Raw genomic sequence first — 23,228 nt, 5'->3', positions numbered from 1 at the left:
AGGCCACATCTGGAGTACTATGTCCGGTTCTGGGCCCCCCAGTTCAAGAAAGATAAGGAGCTGCGAAGTGCTACAAAGATGATCAGAGGACTGGAGCATCTCTCTTATGAGGAGAGGCTGAGGGAGCTGGGGCTGTTCAGCTGGAGAAGAGCAGACTGAGGGGGGATCTTATCAACACTTACAAATACCTTAGTGGAGGGTGTCAAGGGGATGGGGCCAGACTCTTCTCAGTGGTGCCCAGTGACAGGACAAGGGGCAATGGGCACAAGCTGAAATATGGGAAGTTCCATCTGAATATGAGGAAAAACTTCTTCACTGTGAGGGTGACAGAGTACTGGAACAGGCTGCCCAGGGACGTTGCATATATATCTCTGGAGATATTCAAAACCCGCCTGGACATAACCCTGTGCAACATGCTCCAGGTGAACCTGCTTTGGCAGGGGGTTGGACTAGATGATCTCCACAGCTCCTTTCCAATCCTTAAACATTCTGTGATACTGGGATGCTGTGACCCAAGGTGAAGTCTGAGAGATGCTGCCCCCAGCCCCTTCACGAGGGCTCCCAGCCTCAGAGGTCGTGAATCAGGGGAACAACCTTGGTCCGTTCCAGAAACCCGCCCGAGAATTACTGCGGGGACCTACATGGCGATCGCTGCCGTGGTTCATGGCCCAGCTCCCTCTGGATGCTGGACACCTGTAACGAAGCTCTTCTCAGCTTGTGTCTGTTCCCTGCTGCCAAGGGTTAGGTTATGGTGAAGCAAATAGACCTTCGTCTGCCAGAGGTGCCAAGACCCAGGAGCACTGGCAAGGGCACAAAGCAAAGGGATTCCAGGTGTCGCTGCTGGTTTTACATGGCACGAATGGGGAAAGAAGGCACGTTCCCCACGCATCTACTGCTGCACTTGGCCTACGGTTGGTTTTACATCAAGTTTCTCTGTTGGAGATAATGGTAGAAACTCGAGGGATTTACGCCCCTGGAATGTAAGAAAGGAAGAGCGAGCTGAGCTGGCCTTTGCTGTCAGCCTGTTAGATTCTATCACACTTCCAAGTCCAATGGTGTAAGAGGAAGGAACCAAAAAAGGCTGCATGTGTGTAAAGTCCTCTACTAGCTAAAATTCTGGGGAATCCTGAAGTCAACCGTGGTTGTTAATTTCTCTACTGATATAATCACGAATTTTTTATTTTAAAAAAAAACTAAGGCATCAGCTAATTTCTGGGACTTCACGTGGTGAGTTTTGTTTGCCAGTATCAGTCCTTTTAGCAAACAAAAATAAGGGGGAAACACCTAGGAAATTAAGGGAAAGGTGTAAAACCGCAGGAGGTTAGAATACTTTCTATATAAAAACATAGCGTGGTTCCTTTTATAGTAAAAGCTGAATTAAAATTGCTTGAACCAAAAATAAGTGCTGCAAGCTGTATTTTGTTTTCCCCTCCTTTTTTTTCTTCTATTAGAGGAAGGCTGCTCTTGGAGGCAGCTGTGCGCATCTCCAGCACGTTGCGTGTGCGCTTGCCGGAGCTCGCCGCGGGTCCGCAGGAGCAGTCGCGGTGTCGGTCGATCCTCAGGGCTGGCGATGAGTCCCTGACCCTGGGGTTTTATGTGGGTTCCGACACGGGTCCTGGCTCTCACGACCAGGCAGCGCTCAGGACCCCTCGCTCTCCCTCTTCCCTATGAGACCCTTTCTGATAACGTATATGTTTCCCTTCCCGTATCGTTTACAAAGTTTCTGGTTGAACCCCTTGGAGTTTACACTTGAATAGTTCCCTTAATGGCCCAGCGACGGGTGTCCTTAGATCCCTGCGCTTTGCTATTGTCTCCGTTAGCTCCTGCTCGTTAGTGTTTGTGTATCTGGGGGTTTAATTAATGAGCTCTCCTGTTTGTTTCCTTGCCTTTTGTGTTAAATAGCTGTTGGCCGTGTGTCCTTACACAGGTGCGGGAGTTCAGCTTTGATCTCTGAGCACAGGGACCTTTATTTCTAAGCTTGTGCGGTAACATCAGGGTGCGCAGGCGGCAGGGGAGGACACTCCCGTCAATTAAGGAGAAAAGCGTGAGAGTCGTGTGTCCTTTGGGCGAGGTGTGATACACAATGTGAAGACAACAGCATTAGGATGATGTGTCCTAGAACAGCACTATCATTCTAAGGTGATGGTGAGCTTAGGGTGAGGGTGAAGCGTTTGCTCCAGGGCCTTTCCCTGGAAGCTCTCTGGCACCAGCTCCCATATTCAACAGCGGTGCTTCTCTGACCCGCCCCACTTGCTAATTGTCCTGTGCTGATTAACAAGTGGAGAAGAGAAGGAAAAATGCCACAGTGCATCCTGTGGAAGCAGCAGATCTTGCAATGCCTACACAACACGGAGGAAAACGAGAGCTGTGTATGAGGAGTTCCCGGTTGCGAGCTGGGAAGGGATACCCAGAGCAGCCTGCTTCCGAGCGAAGAGAGCATTTACACGGAAATTTTTGGCTTCGGTTTAGCCCGCAGAGTGCAGGTTCAAGCAGCAAACTCCATAGCAGCAGCGCTGTCCCGACAGAGAAGGCAGAGGATCTATTCCGCCTTGCGACACTGGGTGGGGATGTTGGCCACGGAGAGGCAGGTTCCTGTGCCCGCCCCGGCTTTGCAGGCACAGGCAGACAAAAAAAGCCGTGAGAGCTGCTCGGGAAGGGCGGAGGAGCGCGGAGTCGGGGTGCTCGGGGGCTTTTCAGACCCCCTTACCCCGGGATTCCTGCCAAACACCGCTCTGCCTCGGACGCTGCTTCACGATGCTGGGACCCGCGGAGGCCGGGGGATGGCTTTTCTGCAGAATAAGGGCGTGCGGGAGACGGAGCGGAGACAGCAAGAGGCAAGTGATGGTGTTTATTCTGTGCGTTTGCGTGTGTCAGAGCGGGGCCGAAAGGCTCCGCTATTCTGTGGCGGAGGAAATGGAGAGGGACTCGTTTGTCGCCGATATTGCGAAGGAGCTGGGGGTTGCTCCGAGCCAGCTGGCAGCTCGCAAGGCCCGCGTGGTGTCCGAGGGGAACGAGCAGTTTTTCCGCCTCAGTCCGAGCACCGGGGTCCTGACGGCAAAGGAGTCGCTGGACCGAGAGCAGATCTGTCCGCAGAGCGATACCTGCACGCTCTTCTTTAAGATCTTCTTTGAAAATCCCTTGCAGCTGATCCGAGGGGAGGTGGAGGTTCGTGACATCAACGACAACTCCCCCGTGTTCCCGGAGAAGGAGATGGTTTTAGAGATTCTTGAAACGACATCTCCTGGGTCCCGTTTTCCCCTGCAAAGCGCCCGGGACAAGGACGTGGGCAGTAACGGTTTGCAGAACTACAGCCTCGCGTCCAATTCGCATTTCTCCCTCGCTCTCGGAACAGGGGAAGATGGAGCAAAATACGTGGAACTCGTCCTGGAGCGGCAGCTGGACCGCGAAGAGCAGCGAGAGCTGAATTTAGTGCTCACCGCCACGGACGGGGGCTCGCCAGCCAGGTCGGGCACGGCTCAGGTGCGCATCGTGGTGCTGGATGCCAATGACAACATGCCAGTGTTCTCTCGGGAGGTCTACGAGGTGCGCCTGGCCGAGAACAGCCCCGCGGGGCAGCTGGTGGTCAGAGTGGCGGCCGCGGATCCCGACGAAGGGTCCAACGGGAAAGTGCGGTACGCCTTCACGCAGACGTCGGAGGGGTCCCGGCAGCTCTTCGAGCTGAACCCTGTCACCGGGGAGATTCGGGTCGCGGGCAACGTGGACTTCGAGGAAGCGAAAAGCCACGAGATGGTTGTGACAGCCGCCGACGGCGGGGGACTGTCTGCGCACTGCAAGGTGCAGGTGGAGGTCCTGGACGTGAATGACAACGCCCCCGAGATAGCGCTCACCTCCCTCACCGCCTCCATTCCCGAGGACGCCCCGCCCCGCACCGTCGTGGCCCTGTTCAGTGTGCGGGACCGGGACTCCGGGGACAACGGCAGGACCGAGTGCTCGATCGACGGGGACTTGCCCTTCAGTCTCACCCCCACTTTTGATAATTACTACGAACTGAGAACAACCGCGGCGCTGGACAGGGAGAGGACGGCGGAGTATAACATCACGGTCACAGCCACGGACTGGGGCACGGCGCGGCTGAGCTCTCGGGAAAACATCTTCGTGCAGATCTCGGACGTGAACGACAATCCCCCGCAGTTCACCCAGGAGCTTTATACCATGTCGGTCACGGAGAACAACAGCCCCATGCTCCGCATCGGCAGCGTGAACGCCACGGACGCCGACGCGGGCAAATAACGCCCGCGTAAACTACGCGCTGGTGCGGCAGGAGGGCAAGGAGCAGCCCGACGTGTCGGTCGAACTCTGAAAGTGGGGACGTTTATATCCTCCGGCCGCTGGACTACGAGGAGGTGCGCGCCTTGGAGGTGGCGGTGCGAGCCACGGACGGCGGGTCGCCGGCGCTGAGCGCCCAGGCGGTGCTGCGCGTGGTGGTGCGGGACGCCAACGACAACGCGCCCGTCGTGCTGCACCCGCCCGCCGAGAGCAGCGCGGCGGCGGGCGAGCTGGTGCCGCGCTGGGCGCGGGCGGACTACCTGGTGGCCAAGGTGGTGGCGGTGGACGCGGACGCGGGGCAGAACGCGTGGCTGTCGTACGAGCTGGCGAAGGCGACGGAGCCGGGGCTGTTCCGCGTGGGGCTGCACAGCGGCGAGGTGCGCACGGCGCGGGCCGTGGCGGAGAGGGACGCGGCCCGGCAGCGCCTCGTCGTGCTGGTGCGGGACAGCGGGCAGCCGCCGCGCTCGGCCACCGCCAGCCTCGCCATCGCCCTGGTCAGCGGCTTCTCCGACGCCCATTTGCGGGTGAGCGAGGAGGCGCCGGCCGCCGAGCCCGACGGGCCGCTCACCCTCTACCTCATCGGCTGCCTGGCCTGCGTGTCGGCGCTCTTGCTGGCCACCGCCGTGGCCGCCGTGGTGCTGAAGGTGCGGCGGGCCAGGCGGAGCGAGGCCGAGAGCTTGCCCACGTTCCCCAAGGCTCCCACGGACAGTACCGCGGGCTCCCTGCCCCGCAGCTACGTCTACGACGTCTGCTTCGCCGCCGGCACCGTCAACAGCGACTTTCGCTTCCTGAGGCCCCTCCTGCCCTGCTTCCCCGCCGGGCTGCCCCCCGGCGCGGGCGAGCAGCGCAGCTCGGTGTGCTCGCAAGAGGCGGCCACCGTCGGGGAAGAAGGCGACTGGGCTGCAGAGGTGAGGGGCCTGGGCGGGCCGAGGCCATGGCGGGAGCGGGGAGGGAGCGGCGAGGGGGGAGGGGTGTGTGTGCTCACTGCTGGCAGGAAGGAGTAACGTTGTTGCGGAGTTAGTGGTGGGGGAGGTACTGGGGTGGGAGGAGAGGAGGCAGTGGTGGTGGAGGAGAGGATAGAGGGGGGCTCACAGTCGCTGGTGGGGACCTCCCAGGAGGATCCGGCATGGCTCAGCTGCTGCCCGAGTGCTGACTGACCGCGCCTCTCTGCACCCAGCTCTGTGCTCTGAGTATTCGTGTTATGTCAACTCTTCAGTCTCACTCCAGAGGAAGGGAGCTGGACCATGAGAAGATGAGTAGTAGAGGGATGGATGTGTGAGACACACAGTGTGTAGATTCCGTAGGGACCCGGAGCAGGAATGCCACCTCCCCTAGGGACACGACCTCCCTGAGGCTGCAAGACCAGGAATGTAGTGGTCCTGTGCAGCGTCAACCGGGACTGCGGGGACAACGGTGCAAAGGGCTGTCACATCACTGATGGCGTCCCCTGCACTGCTGTTAGGAGCTGGTGCTCGGTGCTGCCAAGTGCCGTTCCCCAGGGTGGTGACAGTGCTGAACTCCAGCTCTCTTACAAGTTCCTGGAGGCCATGGAGGTGAGCATCTCTGCCATTAAATTACCTTCTATTTTTGTGGCTTGTATGGACAGTAGTGGTCAGAAAAATGTGATTATCGGGGCTTTATAATGCTGGTACCTGCTTTCCTTCAACGCCCAAATGACAACCTCCACTCTCTGTTCGTTGCAGGGCAGAGCTCCCCTCTCCGAAGACACGGGTCCCAGACCTGCGCAAGCAGCTTGCCCTGCAAACAGGGGCATGGAGCTCAATGTCAATTCTGATCCAAACCCTTGGCTCACCCAGCAGTAAGTGAGGAGAAAGACAAGCGTGTCTGTCCTCACAGGGAAAAGAGAACGAAGAGACCAAACACCCACCAAAAAAATGTACCAGGGAGGTTCAAGGTTTCTCTATGAGAGAGCAAGACCGCTCTCCTCTTGAGCAGTGCTTTATTCATGGTGGTATTTTGCAATTGTGATATGGACGGAGGAGGAGGACTGTTGCATGTTGATTATACCGAGGCTTGATGTATGATTGTGAGAGTGCTACTGCTTCTAAATGTTAAGGGAAACCCTGAAAACTGGGAGCAGATCTTCAAGGTAACTTCTTCCTGCATCACCTTTCCTGCATTGTTTATTCTTATGGAGAGGGTCTGTAATAATGTCTTAATTTCCTGCAGTCTGTTCAATCCCAGGCCAAACAGATATGAAGGAAAATTAAGTGGTGCTTGCAAAGTTATTCCTTAATACCAAACAGAAGCTGATTACACTAGAAACGGCTGGCACTGGCACACTTGGCATGTTTGACCAGGAGTTTACAGGTTCTCCGTACTGTAAGAGTGGGCTTTGAGCAATGCATTCTTTTTTTTTGTTTTCTTAAAGTAGAGTTGAAACGAACATTGCAGTGTTTGTGAATATAATGTAGTAGAGAATTAGAAGTAGTTTGTGTTTCACGGTAAAATAAGCTACCAGGTTCACAATAAATTTAGAGCGCTGTGGAATATAGGGTGTCAAGAAGCTTTCTGTTTTCCTTTCCTTAATCGCTATTGATCTATAAAGTAATGTGATCTTTCCTGTCACTCACACATTTTTAAGTGTCAAATGCCTGATGACAGAAAACAATAAAATCTACTTGGAACTCCCTCGGGTGAGTGTGCTGTCTCCAAGATCACTTGTCACGGTCATCGCCGAGAAAAAGCCACCCCAAAAATAAATCAATCCATGCCTTTGGAGTGGATTTTCTGCAGGGGCAATCAGCGTGACCTGGAATGTGGGCCACTCTCAGAAGCCGAAGCGAGGCAGAAGGGGCTTTTCTGAGCCAAGCTGAGGTCCGAGAGATGCTGCCCCCAGCCCCTTTGCGAGGGCTCCCAGCCTCAGAGGTCGTGAATCGGGGGAACAACCTCGGTCCATTCCAGAAACCCGCCAGAGAATTACTGCAGGGACCTACATGGCGATCGCTGCCGTGGTTCATGGCCCAGCTCCCTCTGGATGATGGACACCTGTAAGGAAGCTCTTCTCAGCTTGTGTCTGTTCCCTGCTGCCAAGGGTTAAATTACAGAGAAGAAAATACAGCTTCGTCTGCCAGAGGTGCCAAGACCCAGGAGCACTGGCAAGGGCACAAAGCAAAGGGATTCCAGGTGTCACTGCTGGTTTTGCATGACATGAATGAGGAGAGAAGCCACATTCCCAACACATCTACTGCTGCACTTGGCCTACGGTTGGTTTTACATCAAGCTTCTGTGTTGGAGATAATGACAGAAACTCAAGAGATGGACACGTCGCTCGAAGCGAACAAAAGAAAGAGCTGAGCTGGCCTTTGCTGTCAGCCTTTTAGATTCTATCACTTCTGAGTTCAAGGGCGTAAGAGAAAACAACCAAAAAAGGCTGCATCCCTGCAGTCCTCTAGTAGCTAAAATTCTGGGGAATCCTAAAGTCAACCCTGGTTGTTACTATCTGCTACTGATACAATCACGAATTCTTTACTTTAAAACAAGTGAAGGCATCAGCGAATTCCTAGGACTGCACCTGGTGAGTACTGTTTGACAGTATCAGCCCTTTTAGCAAAAAAAAATAAGGGGGGGAAACACATAGGAAATTAAAGGAAAAGTATCAAACCGAAGGAGGATAGAATACTTTATATATATGAAATTAGTGTGGTTCCTTTTATAGTAAAAGCTGAATTAAAATTGCTTGAACCAAAAATAAGTACTGCCAGCTGTATTTTGTTTTCCCGTCCTTTTCTTCTTCTGAAGGCAGAGTTACTGAATGCCTTATTTGCCTCTGTCTATACTGCTGGAGGCTGTCCTGAGGTGCCCCATACCCCTGAGGCCCCAGAGGAAGTCAGGATAAAGAGGAGTCTGTCTTGGTTGGGTCAGGGACCAGTTAAGCAATCTGGACATCCATAAATCCATGGGCCCTGATGGGATGCACCCGCGGGTGCTGAGGGAGCTGGAGGAAGTCATTGCTAGGCCACTCTCCATCAGCTTTGCTAAGTCGTGGGCAACGGGAGAGGTGCCTGAGAACTGGAGGAAAGCAAATGTCACTCCAGTCTTCAAAAAGGGCAAGAAGGAGGACCCGGGTAACTATAGACCCGTCAGCCTCACCTTCATCTCTGGAAAGGTGATGGAACAACTTGTCCTTGGTGCTGTCTCTAGGCACATCAAGGATAGGGGGATCATTAGGGGCAGTCAGCATGGCTTCACCAAGGGGAAATCATGCTTAACAAACTTGATAGCCTTTTATGAGGACATAACCCGGTGGAGAGATGATGGTAAAGCTGTGGATGTGTCTATCTCGATTTCAGTAAAGCGTTTCACACGGTCTCCCACAGCATCCTCGCAGCTAAACTGAGGGAGTGTGGTCTGGATGATCGGGTAGTGAGGTGGATTGTGAACTGGCTGAAGGAAAGAAGCCAGAGAGTGGTGGTCAATGGGACAGAGTCCCGTTGGAGGCCTGTATCTAGTGGAGCCCCTCAAGGGTCGGTACTGGGACCAGTACTAGTCAATATATTCATTAATGACTTGGATGAGGGAATAGAGTGCACTGTCAGCAAGTTCGCTGATGACACCAAACTGGGAGGAGTGGCTGACACACCGGAAGCTGCGCAGCCATTCAGAGAGACCTGGACAGGCTGGAGAGTTGGGCGGGGAGAAATTTAATGAAATATAACAAGGGCAAGTGTAGAGTCCTGCATCTGGGCAAGAACCCATGTACCAGTACAAGTTGGGGACAGAGCTGTTGGAGACCAGCGTAGGGGAAAGGGACCTGGGGGTCCTAGTGGACAGCAAGATGACCATGAGCCAGCAGTGTGCCCTTGTGGCCAAGAAGGCCAATGGCATCCTGGTGTGTATTAGAAGGGGTGTGGTTAGTAGGTCAAGAGAGGTTCTCCTCCCCCTCTACTCTGTCCTGGTGAGGCCGCATCTGGAATATTGCGTCCAGTTCTGGGCCCCTCAGTTCAAGGAGGACAGGGAACTGCTAGAGAGAGCCCAGCGCAGAGCCACGAAGATGATTAAGGGGGTGGAACATCTCCCTTCTGAGGAGAGGCTGAGGGAGCTGGGTCTCTTTAGCTTGGAAAAGAGGAGGCTGAGGGGTGACCTCATTAATGTTTATAAATATGTAAAGGGCAAGTGTCATGAGGATAGAGCCAGGCTCTTCTCAGTGACATCCATTGACAGGACAAGGGGCAACGGGTGCAAGCTGGAACACAGGAGGTTCCACATAAATATGAGGAAAAACTTCTTTACAGTGAGGGTAACTGAACACTGGGACAGGCTGCCCAGAGAGGTTGTGGAGTCTCCTTCTCTGGAGACATTCAAAACCCGCCTCGACACGTTCCTGTGTGACATGGTCTGGGTAATCCTGCTCTGGCAGGGGGATTGGACTAGATGATCTTTCGAGGTCCCTTCCACTCCCTGACATTCTGTGTGATTCTGTGATTCTTTAATTCTGTAAGAGGAAGTCTGCTCTTGGAGGCAGCTGTGCGCTTCTCCAGGACTTTGCGTGAGCATTTACCGGAGCTGGCCGCGGGTCCGCAGAAGCAGTCGCGGTGTCGGTCGATCCTCAGGGCTGGTGATCAGTCCCTGACCCTGGAGTTTTTATCCGGTCTCCGGCAGGGGTCCTGGCTCGCACGACCAGGCAGCGCTCAGGACCCCTCGCTCTCCCTCTTCCCTATCAGACCCTTTCTGATAATGTATTTGTTTTCCTTCCCGTATCGTTTACAAAGTTTCTGGATGAACCCCTTGTAGTTTACACTTGAATAGTTCCCTTAATGGCCCATCGACGGGTGTCCTCAGATCTCTGCGCTTTGCTGTTGTCTCCGTTAGCTCCTGCTCGTTAGTGTTTGTGTATCTGGGGGTTTAATTAATGAGCTCTCCTGTTTGTTTCCTTGCCTTTTGTGTTAAATAGCTGTTGGCCGTGTGTCCTTACACAGGTGCGGGAGTTCAGCTTTGATCTCTGAGCACAGGGACCTTTATTTCTAAGCTTGTGTGGTAACATCAGGGTGCGCAGGCGGCAGGGGAGGACACTCCCGTCAATTAAGGAGAAAAGCGTGAGAGTCGTGTGTCCTTTGGGCGAGGTGTGATACACGATGTGAAGACAACAGCATTAGGATGATGTGTCCTAGAACAGCACTATCATTCTAAGGTGATGGTGAGCTTAGGGTGAGGGTGAAGCGTTTGCTCCAGGGCCTTTCCCTGGAAGCTCTCTGGCACCAGCTCCCATATTCAAGAGCGGTGCTTCTCTGACCCGCCCCACGTGCTAATTGCCCTGTGCTGATTACCAAGTAGAGGAGAGAAGGAAAAATCCCACAGTGCATCCTGAGGAAGCAGCAGCTCTTGCAATGCCTAGACATGACGGAGGAAAACGAGAGCTGTGCATGAGGAGTTCCCGGTTGCGAGCTGGGAAGGGATACCCAGAGCAGCCTGCTTCCGAGCGAAGAGAGCATTTACACTGGACTTTTTGGCTTCGGTTTTAGCACGGAGAGTGCAGGTTCAAGCTGCAAACTCCATAGCAGCAGCTCTGTCCCGACAGAGAAGGCAGAGGATCTATTCCGCCTTGCGACACTGGGTGGGGATGTTGGCCACGGAGAGGCAGGTTCCTGTGCCCGCCCCGGCTTTGCAGGCACAGGCAGACAAAAAAAGCCGTGAGAGCTGCTCGGGAAGGGCGGAGGAGCGCGGAGTCGGGGTGCTCGGGGGCTTTTCAGACCCCCTCACCCCGGGATTCCTGCCAAACACCGCTCTGCCTCGGACGCTGCTTCACGATGCTGGGACCCACGGAGGCCGGGGGATGGCTTTTCTGCAGAATAAGGGCGTGCGGGAGACGGAGCGGAGACAGCAAGAGGCAAGTGATGGTGTTTATTCTGTGCGTTTGCGTGTGTCAGAGCGGGGCCGAAAGGCTCCGCTATTCTGTGGCGGAGGAAATGGAGAGGGACTCGTTTGTCGCCGATATTGCGAAGGAGCTGGGGGTTGCTCCGAGCCAGCTGGCAGCTCGCAAGGCCCGCGTGGTGTCCGAGGGGAACGAGCAGTTTTTCCGCCTCAATCCGAGCACCGGGGTCCTGACGGCAAAGGAGTCGCTGGACCGAGAGCAGATCTGTCCGCAGAGCGATACCTGCACGCTCTTCTTTAAGATATTCTTTGAAAATCCCTTGCAGCTGATCCGAGGGGAGGTGGAGGTCCGTGACGTGAACGACAACTCCCCCGTGTTCCCGGAGAAGGAGATGGTTTTAGAGATTCCCGAAACGGCATCTCCCGGGTCCCGTTTCCCCCTGCAAAGCGCCCGGGACAAGGACGTGGGCAGTAACGGTTTGCAGAACTACAGCCTCGCGTCAAATTCGCATTTCTCCATCGCTCTCGGAAAAGGAGAAGATGGAAGAAAATACCCGGTGCTCGTCCTGGAGCGTCAGCTGGACCGCGAAGAGCAGCGAGAGCTGAATTTAGTGCTCACCGCCACGGACGGGGGCTCGCCAGCCAGGTCGGGCACGGCTCAGGTGCGCATCGTGGTGCTGGATGCCAATGACAACGTGCCAGTGTTCTCTCGGGAGGTCTACGAGGTGCGCCTGGCCGAGAACAGCCCCGCGGGGCAGCTGGTGGTCAGAGTGGCGGCCGCGGATCCCGACGAAGGGTCCAACGGGAAAGTGCGGTACACCTTCACGGAGACATCGGAGAGGTCCCGGCAGCTCTTCGAATTGAACCCTGTCACCGGGGAGATTCGGGTCGCGGGCAACCTGGACTTCGAGGAAGGGAAAATTCACGAGATGGTGGTGAGAGCCACCGACGGCGGCGGACTCTCTGCGCACTGCAGGGTTAAGGTGGAGATCCTGGACGTGAATGACAACGCCCCCGAGATAGCGCTCACCTCCCTCACCGCCTCCATTCCCGAGGACGCCCCACCCCGCACCGTCGTGGCCCTGTTCAGTGTGCGGGACCGGGACTCCGGGGACAACGGCAGGACCGAGTGCTCGATCGACGGGGACTTGCCCTTCAGTCTCAGCCCCACTTTTGATAATTACTACGAACTGAGAACAACCGCGGCGCTGGACAGGGAGAGGACGGCGGAGTATAACATCACGGTCACAGCCACGGACTGGGGCACGGCGCGGCTGAGCTCTCGGGAAAACATCTTCGTGCAGATCTCGGACGTGAACGACAATGCCCCGCAGTTCACCCAGGAGCTTTACACCATGTCGGTCACGGAGAACAACAGCCCCATGCTCCGCATCGGCAGCGTGAACGCCACAGACGCCGACGCGGGCAAAAACGCCCGCGTAACCTACGCGCTGGTGCGGCAGGCGGGCAAGGAGCAGCCCGACGTGTCGGTGAACTCTGAAAGTGGGGCCGTTTATATCCTCCGGCCGCTGGACTACGAGGAGGTGCGCGCCTTGGAGGTGGCGGTGCGAGCCACGGACGGCGGGTCGCCGGCGCTGAGCGCCCAGGCGGTGCTGCGCGTGGTGGTGCGGGACGCCAACGACAACGCGCCCGTCGTGCTGCACCCGCCCCCCGAGAGCAGCGCGGCGGCGGGCGAGCTGGTGCCGCGCTGGGCGCGGGCGGACTACCTGGTGGCCAAGGTGGTGGCGGTGGACGCGGACGCGGGGCAGAACGCGTGGCTGTCGTACGAGCTGGCCAAGGCGACGGAGCCGGGGCTGTTCCGCGTGGGGCTGCACAGCGGCGAGGTGCGCACGGCGCGGGCCGTGGCAGAGAGGGACGCGGCCCGGCAGCGCCTCGTCGTGCTGGTGCGGGACAGCGGGCAGCCGCCGCGCTCGGCCACCGCCAGCCTCGCCATCGCCCTGGTCAGCGGCTTCTCCGACGCCCATTTGCGGGTGAGCGAGGAGGCGCCGGCCGCCGAGCCCGACGGGCCGCTCACCCTCTACCTCATCGGCTGCCTGGCCTGCGTGTCGGCGCTCTTGCTGGCCACCGCCGTGGCCGCCGTGGTGCTGAAGGTGCGGCGGGCCAGGCGGAGCGAGGCCGAGAGCTTGCCCACGTTCCCCAAGGCTCCCACGGACAGTACCGCGGGCTCCCTGCCCCGCAGCTACGTCTACGACGTCTGCTTCGCCGCCGGCACCGTCAACAGCGACTTTCGCTTCCTGAGGCCCCTCCTGCCCCCCGGCGCGGGCGAGCAGCGCAGCTCGGTGTGCTCGCAAGAGGCGGCCACCGTCGGGGAAGAAGGCGACTGGGCTGCAGAGGTGAGTGGCCTGGGCGGGCCGAGGCGATGGGGGGAGCGGGGAGGGAGCAGCGCGGGGGGGGGGGAGGGGTTGTGTGCGCTCACCCCTGGCAGCCAGGAGTAATGATGTTGCAGAGTTAGTGGTGGAGGGGGTACTGGGGTTGGAGGAGAGGAGCCAGTGGTGTGGGAGGAGAGGGCAGAGAAGGGCTCAGAGCCGCAGGCAGGGACCTCGCGGGAGGATCCGGCATGGCTCAGCTGCTCCCCGAGTGCTGACTGACCGCGCCTCTCTGCACCCAGCTCTGTGCCCTGAGTATTCGTGTTATGTCAAGTCTATTTTTGTGGCTTGGATGGACAGTAGTGGCCAGAATAATGTGGTTATCGGGGCTTTACACAGCATCCTCCAAGTCCTTTCCTGACCCAGACTGGTGCTCCCGGACAGTACCAGCACTTCTCTTCCCGATGCTGCTGTGAACTTAAAGTGAGTCATGGCTGAGATGCCCTTTAAACTCCGGCTGTTCAAAAAACATTGGGGAGACAAGGGCTGAACACTGAAACAGCTCCTTCTCTCCTCACTCTCCCACTGAGCCCACATCCCCTCTAAACATCGGCTTAGTAGTTTCCGGGGACCCATCTAGCACTTCACAAGAGTCTGGACGATTAACATATATGAGGCTGAAAACCCACAAACACCATCTTACCGTCACCCCTTAACATTTTCATATTTCCTGACCACTGATGACTTGGACTCACTTTACTGCAGGTTCCCAGAACCTCAGTCGCAGTAGCCTCAGGAGAGACAAGGACCCGTCTTGATACATCAATGTTAAACCACATTTACTGTGTGTGAGAAAGTGGTTTCATTTGGGGCTCTTACCCTCTTAAATTACTCCCTCGGACTCATCAAAGGTTTGCAGTCGTGCCTTTGTGATGTCCACAGTGGAGGATTGTTTCTGGCTTTAGACTGTCCCCGTTCACGTCAAAGACCCACCGCCCTGTCCAACCTCCTCTGTGGCTCTGAGTAGAGTGGTGCCACACACGCAGTGGTGTAAGACATGTCCCCTCACCTTCTCGCTGGTACCTGCTTACCTTCAACGCCCAAATGACAACCTCCACTCTCTGTTCGTTGCAGGGCAGAGCTCCCCTCTCCGAAGACACGGGGCCCAGACCTGCGCAAGCAGCTTGCCCTGCAAACAGGGGCATGGAGCTCAATGTCAATTCTGATGCAAACCCTTGGCTCACCCAGCAGTAAGTGAGGAGAAAGACAAGCGTGTCTGTCCTCACAGGGAAAAGAGAACGAAGAGATCAAACACCCACCAAAAAAGTACCAGGGAGGTTCAAGGTTTCTCTGTGAGAGAGCAAGACCGCTCTCCTCTTGAGCAGTGCTTTATTCATGTCGGTATTTTCCAGTTGTGATATGGACGGAGGAGGAGGACTGTTGCATGTTGATTATACCGAGGCTTGATGTATGATTGTGAGAGTGCTACTGCTTCTAAATATTAAGGGAAATCCTGAAAACTGGAAGCAGATCTTCAAGGTAACTTCTTCCTGCATCACCTTTCCTGCATTGTTTATTCTTATGGAGAGGGTCTGTAATAATGTCTTAATTTTCTGCAGTCTGTTCAGTAGCAGGCCAAATAGATATGAAGGAAAATTAAGTGGTGCTTGCAAGCTTATTCATTAATACCAAACAGAAGCTGATTACACTAGAAACGGCTGGCATTGGCACACTTGGCATGTTTGACAGGAGTTTACAGGTTCTCCGTACTGTAGGAGTGGGCTTTGAGCAGTGTATTCATTTATTTTTGTTTTCTTAATGTAAATTTGAAACGACCATTGCAGGTTTTGTGAGTATAAGGTAGTAGAGAACTAGAAGTAGTTTGTGTTTTACAGTAATATAGGCTACCAGGTTCACAATAAATTTAGAGCACTGTAGAATATAGGGCATCAAGAAGCTTTCTGTTTTCTTTTCCTATAATCGCTATTGATCTATAAAGTAATGTGATATTTTGTGTCGCTCACACATTTTTAAGAGTCAAATGCCTGATGACAGAAAACAATAAAACCTACTTGGAAGTCCCCTGGGTGAGTGTGCTATGTCGAAGATCACTTGTCACAGTCATCACCGAGGAAATAGCCACCCCAAAATTAAATCAATCCGTGCCTTTGGAGTGGATTTTATGACATGGAAAGCAGGCCGCTCTCAGAAGCCGAAGCGAGGCAGAAGGGGCTTTTCTGAGCCAAGAAGGAGGACCCCGGCAACTACAGGCCGGTCAGCCTCACCTCCATCCCTGGAAAGGTGATGGAGCAGCTCATTCTGGACGCCATCTTTAAGCATGTGGAGAAGGGCATCAGAAGTAGTCAACTTGGATTCACCAAAGGGAAATCACGCTTGACCAATCTGATGGCCTTCTATGATGACATGACTGGCTGGGTAGATGAGGGGAGAGCAGTGGATGTTGTCTACCTTGACTTCAGCAAGGCTTTTGACACTGTCTCCATAATATCCTCTTAGGAAGTCTTAGACTCAGGAAGTCTGGCATAGATGAGTGCACAGTGAGGTGGATCGAGAACTGGTTGAACGACAGAGCCCAGAGGGTTGTGATCAGTGGTGCTCAGTCTAGTTGGAGGCCTGCGGCTAGTGGTGTTCCCCAGGGGTCAGTACTGGGTCCAGTCCTGTTTAACTTATTCATCAATGACCTGGACCTAGGAACAGAGTGTACACTCAGCAAATCTGCTGATGACACCAAACTGGGAGGAGTGGCCGATACACCCGAGGGCTGTGCTGCCGTTCAGTGAGACCTGGACAGGCTGGAGAGCTGGGCGGAGAGGAACCTCATGAAGTTCAACAAAGGCAAGTGTAGAGTCCTGCACCTCGGGAGGAATAACCCCACACACCGGTACAGGTTGGGGGCTGATCTACTGGAGAGCAGCTCTGCAGAGAAAGACCTGGGTGTTCTGGTGGACACCAAGTTCCCCATGAGCCAACAATGTGCCCTTGTGGCCAGGAAGGCCAATGGTACCTGGGGTGCATTAGCAAGAGTGTGGCCAACAGGTCAAGGGAGGTTCTCCTGCCCCTCTACACGGCCCTGATGAGGCCACATCTGGAGTACTATGTCCGGTTCTGGGCCCCCCAGTTCAAGAAAGATAAGGAGCTGCGAAGTGCTGTGAAGATGATCAGAGGACTGGAGCATCTCTCTTATGAGGAGAGTCTGAGGGAGCTGGGTCTGTTCAGCTGGAGAAGAGCAGACTGAGGGGGGATCTTATGAACACTTACAAATACCTTAGTGGCAGGTGCCAAGGGGATGGGGCCAGACTCTTCTCAGTGGTGCCCAGTGAAAGGACAAGGGGCAATGGGCACAAGCTGAAATATGGGAAGTCCCATCTGAATATGAGGAAAAACTTCTTCACAGTGAGGGTGACAGAGCACTGGAACAGGCTGCCCAAGGACGTTGCATATATATCTCTGGAGCTATTCAAAACCCGCCTGGACATAACCCTGTGCAACATGCTCCGGGTGAACCTGCTTTGGCAGGGGGTTGGACTAGATGATCTCCACAGCTCCTTTCCAATCCTTAAACATTCTGTGATACTGGGATGCTGTGACCCAAGGTGAACTCTGAGAGATGCTGCCCCCAGCCCCTTCACGAGGGCTCCCAGCCTCAGAGGTCGTGAATCAGGGGAACAACCTTGGTCCGTTCCAGAAACCCGCCCGAGAATTACTGCGGGGACCTACATGGCGATCGCTGCCGTGGTTCATGGCCCAGCTCCCTCTGGATGATGGACACCTGTAACGAAGCTCTTCTCAGCTTGTGTCTGTTCCCTGCTGCCAAGGGTTAGGTTATGGTGAAGCAAATAGACCTTCGTCTGCCAGAGGTGCCAAGACCCAGGAGCACTGGCAAGGGCACAAAGCAAAGGGATTCCAGGTGTCGCTGCTGGTTTTACATGGCACGAATGGGGAAAGAAGGCACGTTCCCAACGCATCTACTGCTGCACTTGGCCTACGGTTGGTTTTACATCAAGTTTCTGTGTTGGAGATAATGACAGAAACTCGAGGGATTTACGCCCCTGGAAAGGAAGAATGGAAGAGCGAACTGAGCTGGCCTTTGCTGTCAGCCTGTTAGATTCTATCACACATCCAAGTCCAATGGTGTAAGAGGAAGGAACCAAAAAAGGCTGCATCTGTGTAGTCCTCTAGTAGCTAAAATTCTGGGGAATCCTGAAGTCAACCGTGGTTGTTAATTTCCCTACTGATACAGTCACGAATTTTTTATTTAAAACAAATTAAGGTATCAGCTAATTTCTGGGACTTCACGTGGTGAGTTTTGTTTGCCAGTATCAGTCCTTTTAGCAAACAAAAATAAGGGGGAAACACCTAGGAAATTAAAGGAAAGGTGTAAAACCGCAGGAGGTTAGAATACTTTCTATATAAAAACATAGCATGGTTCCTTTTATAGTAAAAGCTGAATTAATATTGTTTGAACCAAACATAAGCAGAGCAAGCTGTATTTTGTTTTCCCCACCATTTTTTTTTTCTGTAAGAGGAAGGCTGCTCTTGGAGGCAGCTGTGCGCATCTCCAGCTCCATGCCGGAGCTCGCCGCGGGTCCGCAGGAGCAGCCACGGTGTCGGTCGATCGTCAGGGCTGGCGATGAGTCCCTGACCCTGGGGTTTTATGTGGTCTCGGCACGGGTCCTGGCTCGCACGACCAGGCAGCGCTCAGGACCCCTCGCTCTCCCTCATCCCTATCAGACCCTTTCTGATAATGTATTTGTTTCCCTTCCCGTATCGTTTACAAAGTTTCTGGATGAACCCCTTGGAGTTTACACTGGAATAGTTCCCTTAATGGCCCAGCGACGGGTGTCCTTAGATCCCTGCGCTTTGCTATTGTCTCCGTTAGCTCCTGCTCGTTAGTGTTTGTGTATCTGGGGGTTTAATTACTGAGCTCTCCTCTTTGTTTCCTTGCCTTTTGTGTTAAATAGCTGTTGGCCGTGTGTCCTTACACAGGTGCGGGAGTTCAGCTTTGATCTCTGAGCACAGGGACCTTTATTTCTAAGCTTGTGTGGTAACATCAGGGTGCGCAGGCGGCAGGGGAGGACACTCCCGTCAATTAAGGAGAAAAGCGTGAGAGTCGTGTGTCCTTTGGGCGAGGTGTGATACACAATGTGAAGACAAGAGCATTAGGATGATGTGTCCTAGAACAGCACTATCATTCTAAGGTGATGGTGAGCTTAGGGTGAGGGTGAAGCGTTTGCTCCAGGGCCTTTCCCTGGAAGCTCTCTGGCACCAGCTCCCATATTCAAGAGAGGTGCTTTTCTGACCCGCCCCACTTGCTAATTGCCCTCTGCTGATTAACAAGTGGAGAAGAGAAGGAAAAATGTCACAGTGCATCCTGAGGAAGTAGCAGATCTTGCAATGCCTACACAACACGGAGGAAAACGAAGAGCTGTGTATGAAGAGTTTGCGGTTGCGAGCTGGGAAGGGATACCCAGAGCAGCCTGCTTCCGAGCGAAGAGAGCATTTACAATGGACTTTTTGGCTTCGGTTTAGCCCGCAGAGTGCAGGTTCAAGGTGCAAACTCCGTAGCAGCAGCTCTGTCCCGACAGAGAAGGCAGAGGATCTATTCCGCCTTGCGACACTGGGTGGGGATGTTGGCCACGGAGAGGCAGGTTCCTGTGCCCGCCCCGGCTTTGCAGGCACAGGCAGACAAAAAAAGCCGTGAGAGCTGCTCGGGAAGGGCGGAGGAGCGCGGAGTCGGGAGGCTCGGGGGCTTTTCAGACCCCCTTACCCCGGGATTCCTGCCAGACACCGCTCTGCCTCGGACGCTGCTTCACGATGCTGGGACCCACGGAGGCCGGGGGATGGCTTTTCTGCAGAATAAGGGCGTGCGGGAGACGGAGCGGAGACAGCAAGAGGCAAGTGATGGTGTTTATTCTGTGCGTTTGCGTGTGTCAGAGCGGGGCCGAAAGGCTCCGCTACTCTGTGGCGGAGGAAATGGAGAGGGACTCGTTTGTCGCCGATATTGCGAAGGAGCTGGGGGTTGCTCCGAGCCAGCTGGCAGCTCGCAAGGCCCGCGTGGTGTCCGAGGGGAACGAGCAGTTTTTCCGCCTCAATCCGAGCACCGGGGTCCTGACGGCAAAGGAGTCGCTGGACCGAGAGCAGATCTGTCCGCAGAGCGATACCTGCACGCTCTTCTTTAAGATATTTTTTGAAAATCCCTTGCAGCTGATCCGAGGGGAGGTGGAGGTTCGTGACGTCAACGACAACTCCCCCGTGTTCCCGGAGAAGGAGATGGTTTTAGAGATTCCCGAAACGACATCTCCTGGGTCCCGTTTCCCCCTGGAAAGCGCCCAGGACAAGGACGTGGGCAGTAACGGTTTGCAGAACTACAGCCTCGCGTCCAATTCGCATTTCTCCCTCGCTCTCGGAACAGGGAAAGGTGGCATAAAATACCTGGAACTCGTCCTGGAGCAGCAGCTGGACCGCGAAGAGCAGCGAGAGCTGAATTTAGTGCTCACGGCCACGGACGGGGGCTCGCCAGCCAGGTCGGGCACGGCTCAGGTGCGCATCGTGGTGCTGGATGCCAATGACAACATGCCAGTGTTCTCTCGGGAGGTCTACGAGGTGCGCCTGGCCGAGAACAGCCCCGCGGGGCAGCTGGTGGTCAGAGTGGCGGCCGCGGATCCCGACGAAGGGTCCAACGGGAAAGTGCGGTATGCCTTCACGCAGACACCAGAGCGGTCCCGGCAGCTCTTCGAGCTGAACCCTGTCACCGGGGAGATTCGGGTCGCGGGAGACCTGGACTTCGAGGAAGCGAAAAACCACGACTTGGTGGTGAAAGCCACTGACGGCGGGGGCCTGTCTGCGCACTGCAAGGTGCAGGTGGAGGTCCTGGACGTGAATGACAACGCCCCCGAGATAGCGCTCACCTCCCTCACCGCCTCCATTCCCGAGGACGCCCCGCCCCGCACCGTCGTGGCCCTGTTCAGCGTGCGGGACCGGGACTCCGGGGACAACGGCAGGACCGAGTGCTCGATCGACGGGGACTTGCCCTTCAGTCTCAGCCCCACTTTTGATAATTACTACGAACTGAGAACAACCGCGGCGCTGGACAGGGAGAGGACGGCGGAGTATAACATCACGGTCACAGCCACGGACTGGGGCACGGCGCGGCTGAGCTCTCGGGAAAACATCTTCGTGCAGATCTCGGACGTGAACGACAATCCCCCGCAGTTCACCCAGGAGCTTTACACCATGTCGGTCACGGAGAACAACAGCCCCATGCTCCGCATCGGCAGCGTGAACGCCACGGACGCCGACGCGGGCAATAACGCCCGCGTAAACTACGCGCTGGTGCAGCAGGAGGGCAAGGAGCAGCCCGACGTGTCGGTGAACTCTGAAAGTGGGGCCGTTTATATCCTCCGCCCGCTGGACTACGAGGAGGTGCGCGCATTCGAGGTGGCGGTGCGAGCCACGGACGGCGGGTCGCCGGCGCTCAGCGCGCAGGCGGTGCTGCGCGTGGTGGTGCGGGACGCCAACGACAACGCGCCCGTCGTGCTGCAGCCGCCCCACGACAGCAGCGCGGCGGCGGGCGAGCTGGTGCCGCGCTGGGCGCGGGCGGACTACCTGGTGGCCAAGGTGGTGGCGGTGGACGCGGACGCGGGGCAGAACGCGTGGCTGTCGTACGAGCTGGCCAAGGCGACGGAGCCGGGGCTGTTCCGCGTGGGGCTGCACAGCGGCGAGGTGCGCACGGCGCGGGCCGTGGCAGAGAGGGACGCGGCCCGGCACCGCCTCGTCGTGCTGGTGCGGGACAGCGGGCAGCCGCCGCGCTCGGCCACTGCCAGCCTCGCCATCGCCCTGGTCAGCGGCTTCTCCGACGCCCATTTGCGGGTGAGCGAGGAGGCGCCGGCCGCCGAGCCCGACGGGCCGCTCACCCTCTACCTCATCGGCTGCCTGGCCTGCGTGTCGGCGCTCTTGCTGGCCACCGCCGTGGCCGCCGTGGTGCTGAAGGTGCGGCGGGCCAGGCGGAGCGAGGCCGAGAGCTTGCCCACGTTCCCCAAGGCTCCCACGGACAGTACCGCGGGCTCCCTGCCCCGCAGCTACGTCTACGACGTCTGCTTCGCCGCCGGCACCGTCAACAGCGACTTTCGCTTCCTGAGGCCCCTCCTGCCCTGCTTCCCCGCCGGGCTGCCCCCCGGCGCGGGCGAGCAGCGCAGCTCGATGTGCTCGCAAGAGGCGGCCACCGTCGGGGAAGAAGGCGACTGGGCTGCAGAGGTGAGTGGCCTGGGCGGGCCGAGGCCATGGGGGGAGAGGGGAGGGAGAAGTGCGGGCGGGGGGGTGTGTCCTCTCACCCCTGGCAGGAAGGAGTAACGATGGTGCGGAGTTAGTGGTGGGGGAGGTACTGGGGTTGGAGGAGAGGAGGCAGTGGTGGTGGAGGAGAGGATAGAGGGGGGCTCACAGTCGCTGGCGGGGACCTCCCAGGAGGATCCGGCATGGCTCAGCTGCTCCCCGAGTGCTGACTGACCGCGCCTCTCTGCACCCAGCTCTATGCCCTGAGTATTCGTGTTATGTCATCTCTTCAGTGTCACTCCAGAGGGAGGGAGCTGGACCATGAGAAGATGAGTAGTAGAGGGATGGATGTGTGAGCCACACAGTGTGTAGATTCCGTAGGGACCCGGAGCAGGAATGCCACCCCTTCTAGGGACACGTGCTCCCTGAGGCGGCAAGACCAGGAATGTAGTGGTCCTGTCCAGTGTCACCCGGACTGCGAGGATAATGGTGCAAAGGGCTGTCACATCACTGACGGCGTCCCCTGCACTGCTGTTAGGAGCTGGTTCTCGGCGCTGCCAAGTGCCGTTCCCCAGGGTGGTGGCAGTGCTGAACTCAAGCTGTCTTACAAGCTGCTGGAGGCCACGGAGGTGGGCAGCTCTGCCATTAAATTCCCTTTTGTTTTTGTGGCTTGGATGGACAGTATTGGCCAGAAAAATGTGGTTATCGGGGCTTTACAATGCACCCTCCCAGTCCTTTACTGACCCAGTCAGGTGATCCCGGATAGTACCAGCACTTCTCTTCCCAACGCTATTGTGACCTTAAAGCGAGTCATATCTGAGACGCCCTTTGAACTCCGGCTGTTCAAAGAGCACTGGGGAGACAAGGGGTGATCATTGAAACATCTCCTTCTCTCCTCGCTCTCCCACTGAGTCCAAGTTCCCCTCTAAACGTGGGCTTAGTAGTTTCTTGGGATCCATCTAGCACTTCACAAGAGTCTGGACGATGAATATATAGGAGGCTGAAGGTCCACAAGCACCATCTTACAGTCACCCCTTAACATTTTTGTATTTCATAACCACTGATGACTTGGACTCACTTTACTGCAGGTTTCCAGAACCTCAGTCGCAGTAGCCTCAGGGGAGACAAGGACTCAACTTGATACATTAATGTTAAACCACACTTACTGCTTGTGAGAAAGTGGTTTTATTTGGGGCTCTTACCCTCTTAAATTACTCCCTTGGACTCATCAAAGGTTTGCAGTCGTACCTTTGTGATGTCTAGAGTGGAGGATGGTTCCTGGCTTTAGATTGTCCCTGTTCATGTCAAATACCCACTGCCCTGTCCAGCCACCTCTTTGGCTCTGGGTAAAGAGTGGTGCCACACACACAGTGGTGTAAGACATGTCCCCTAAGGTTCTCGCTGGTGCCTGATTACCTTCAACGCCCAAATGACAACCTCCACTCTCTGTTCTTTGCAGGGCAGAGCTCCCCTCTCCGAAGACACGGGTCCCAG

At 55.9% G+C, this 23,228-nt stretch overlaps 2 protein-coding genes and 1 pseudogene across 2 annotated transcripts; all 3 read left to right on the top strand.

Annotated features, from left to right (window-relative positions):
• Window positions 1-2,834: 2,834 nt before the first annotated feature.
• On the top strand, window positions 2,835-6,163 carry LOC137672844 (protocadherin beta-15-like; annotated as a pseudogene).
• A 4,784-nt stretch (window positions 6,164-10,947) lies between these two features.
• LOC137672742 (protocadherin beta-16-like) lies at window positions 10,948-14,699 on the top strand. The gene is made up of 2 exons (XM_068417137.1): window positions 10,948-13,472; window positions 14,580-14,699. Exons 1-2 carry the CDS (start codon window positions 11,055-11,057, stop codon window positions 14,697-14,699), a joined length of 2,538 nt encoding a protein of 845 aa, XP_068273238.1. The 5' UTR covers window positions 10,948-11,054.
• Window positions 14,700-15,749: 1,050 nt separating this feature from the next.
• On the top strand, window positions 15,750-22,090 carry LOC137672740 (protocadherin beta-15-like). The gene is made up of 3 exons (XM_068417136.1): window positions 15,750-15,881; window positions 19,251-21,719; window positions 21,989-22,090. Exons 1-3 carry the CDS (start codon window positions 15,750-15,752, stop codon window positions 22,088-22,090), a joined length of 2,703 nt encoding a protein of 900 aa, XP_068273237.1.
• The last annotated feature ends 1,138 nt before the right edge of the window (window positions 22,091-23,228 follow it).

The sequence above is a fragment of the Nyctibius grandis genome, chromosome 22 (genome assembly GCF_013368605.1).
Source record: "Nyctibius grandis isolate bNycGra1 chromosome 22, bNycGra1.pri, whole genome shotgun sequence".
NCBI classification, from domain to species: domain Eukaryota; kingdom Metazoa; phylum Chordata; class Aves; order Nyctibiiformes; family Nyctibiidae; genus Nyctibius; species Nyctibius grandis.
This window is presented reverse-complemented; position numbering and strand designations above follow the sequence as displayed.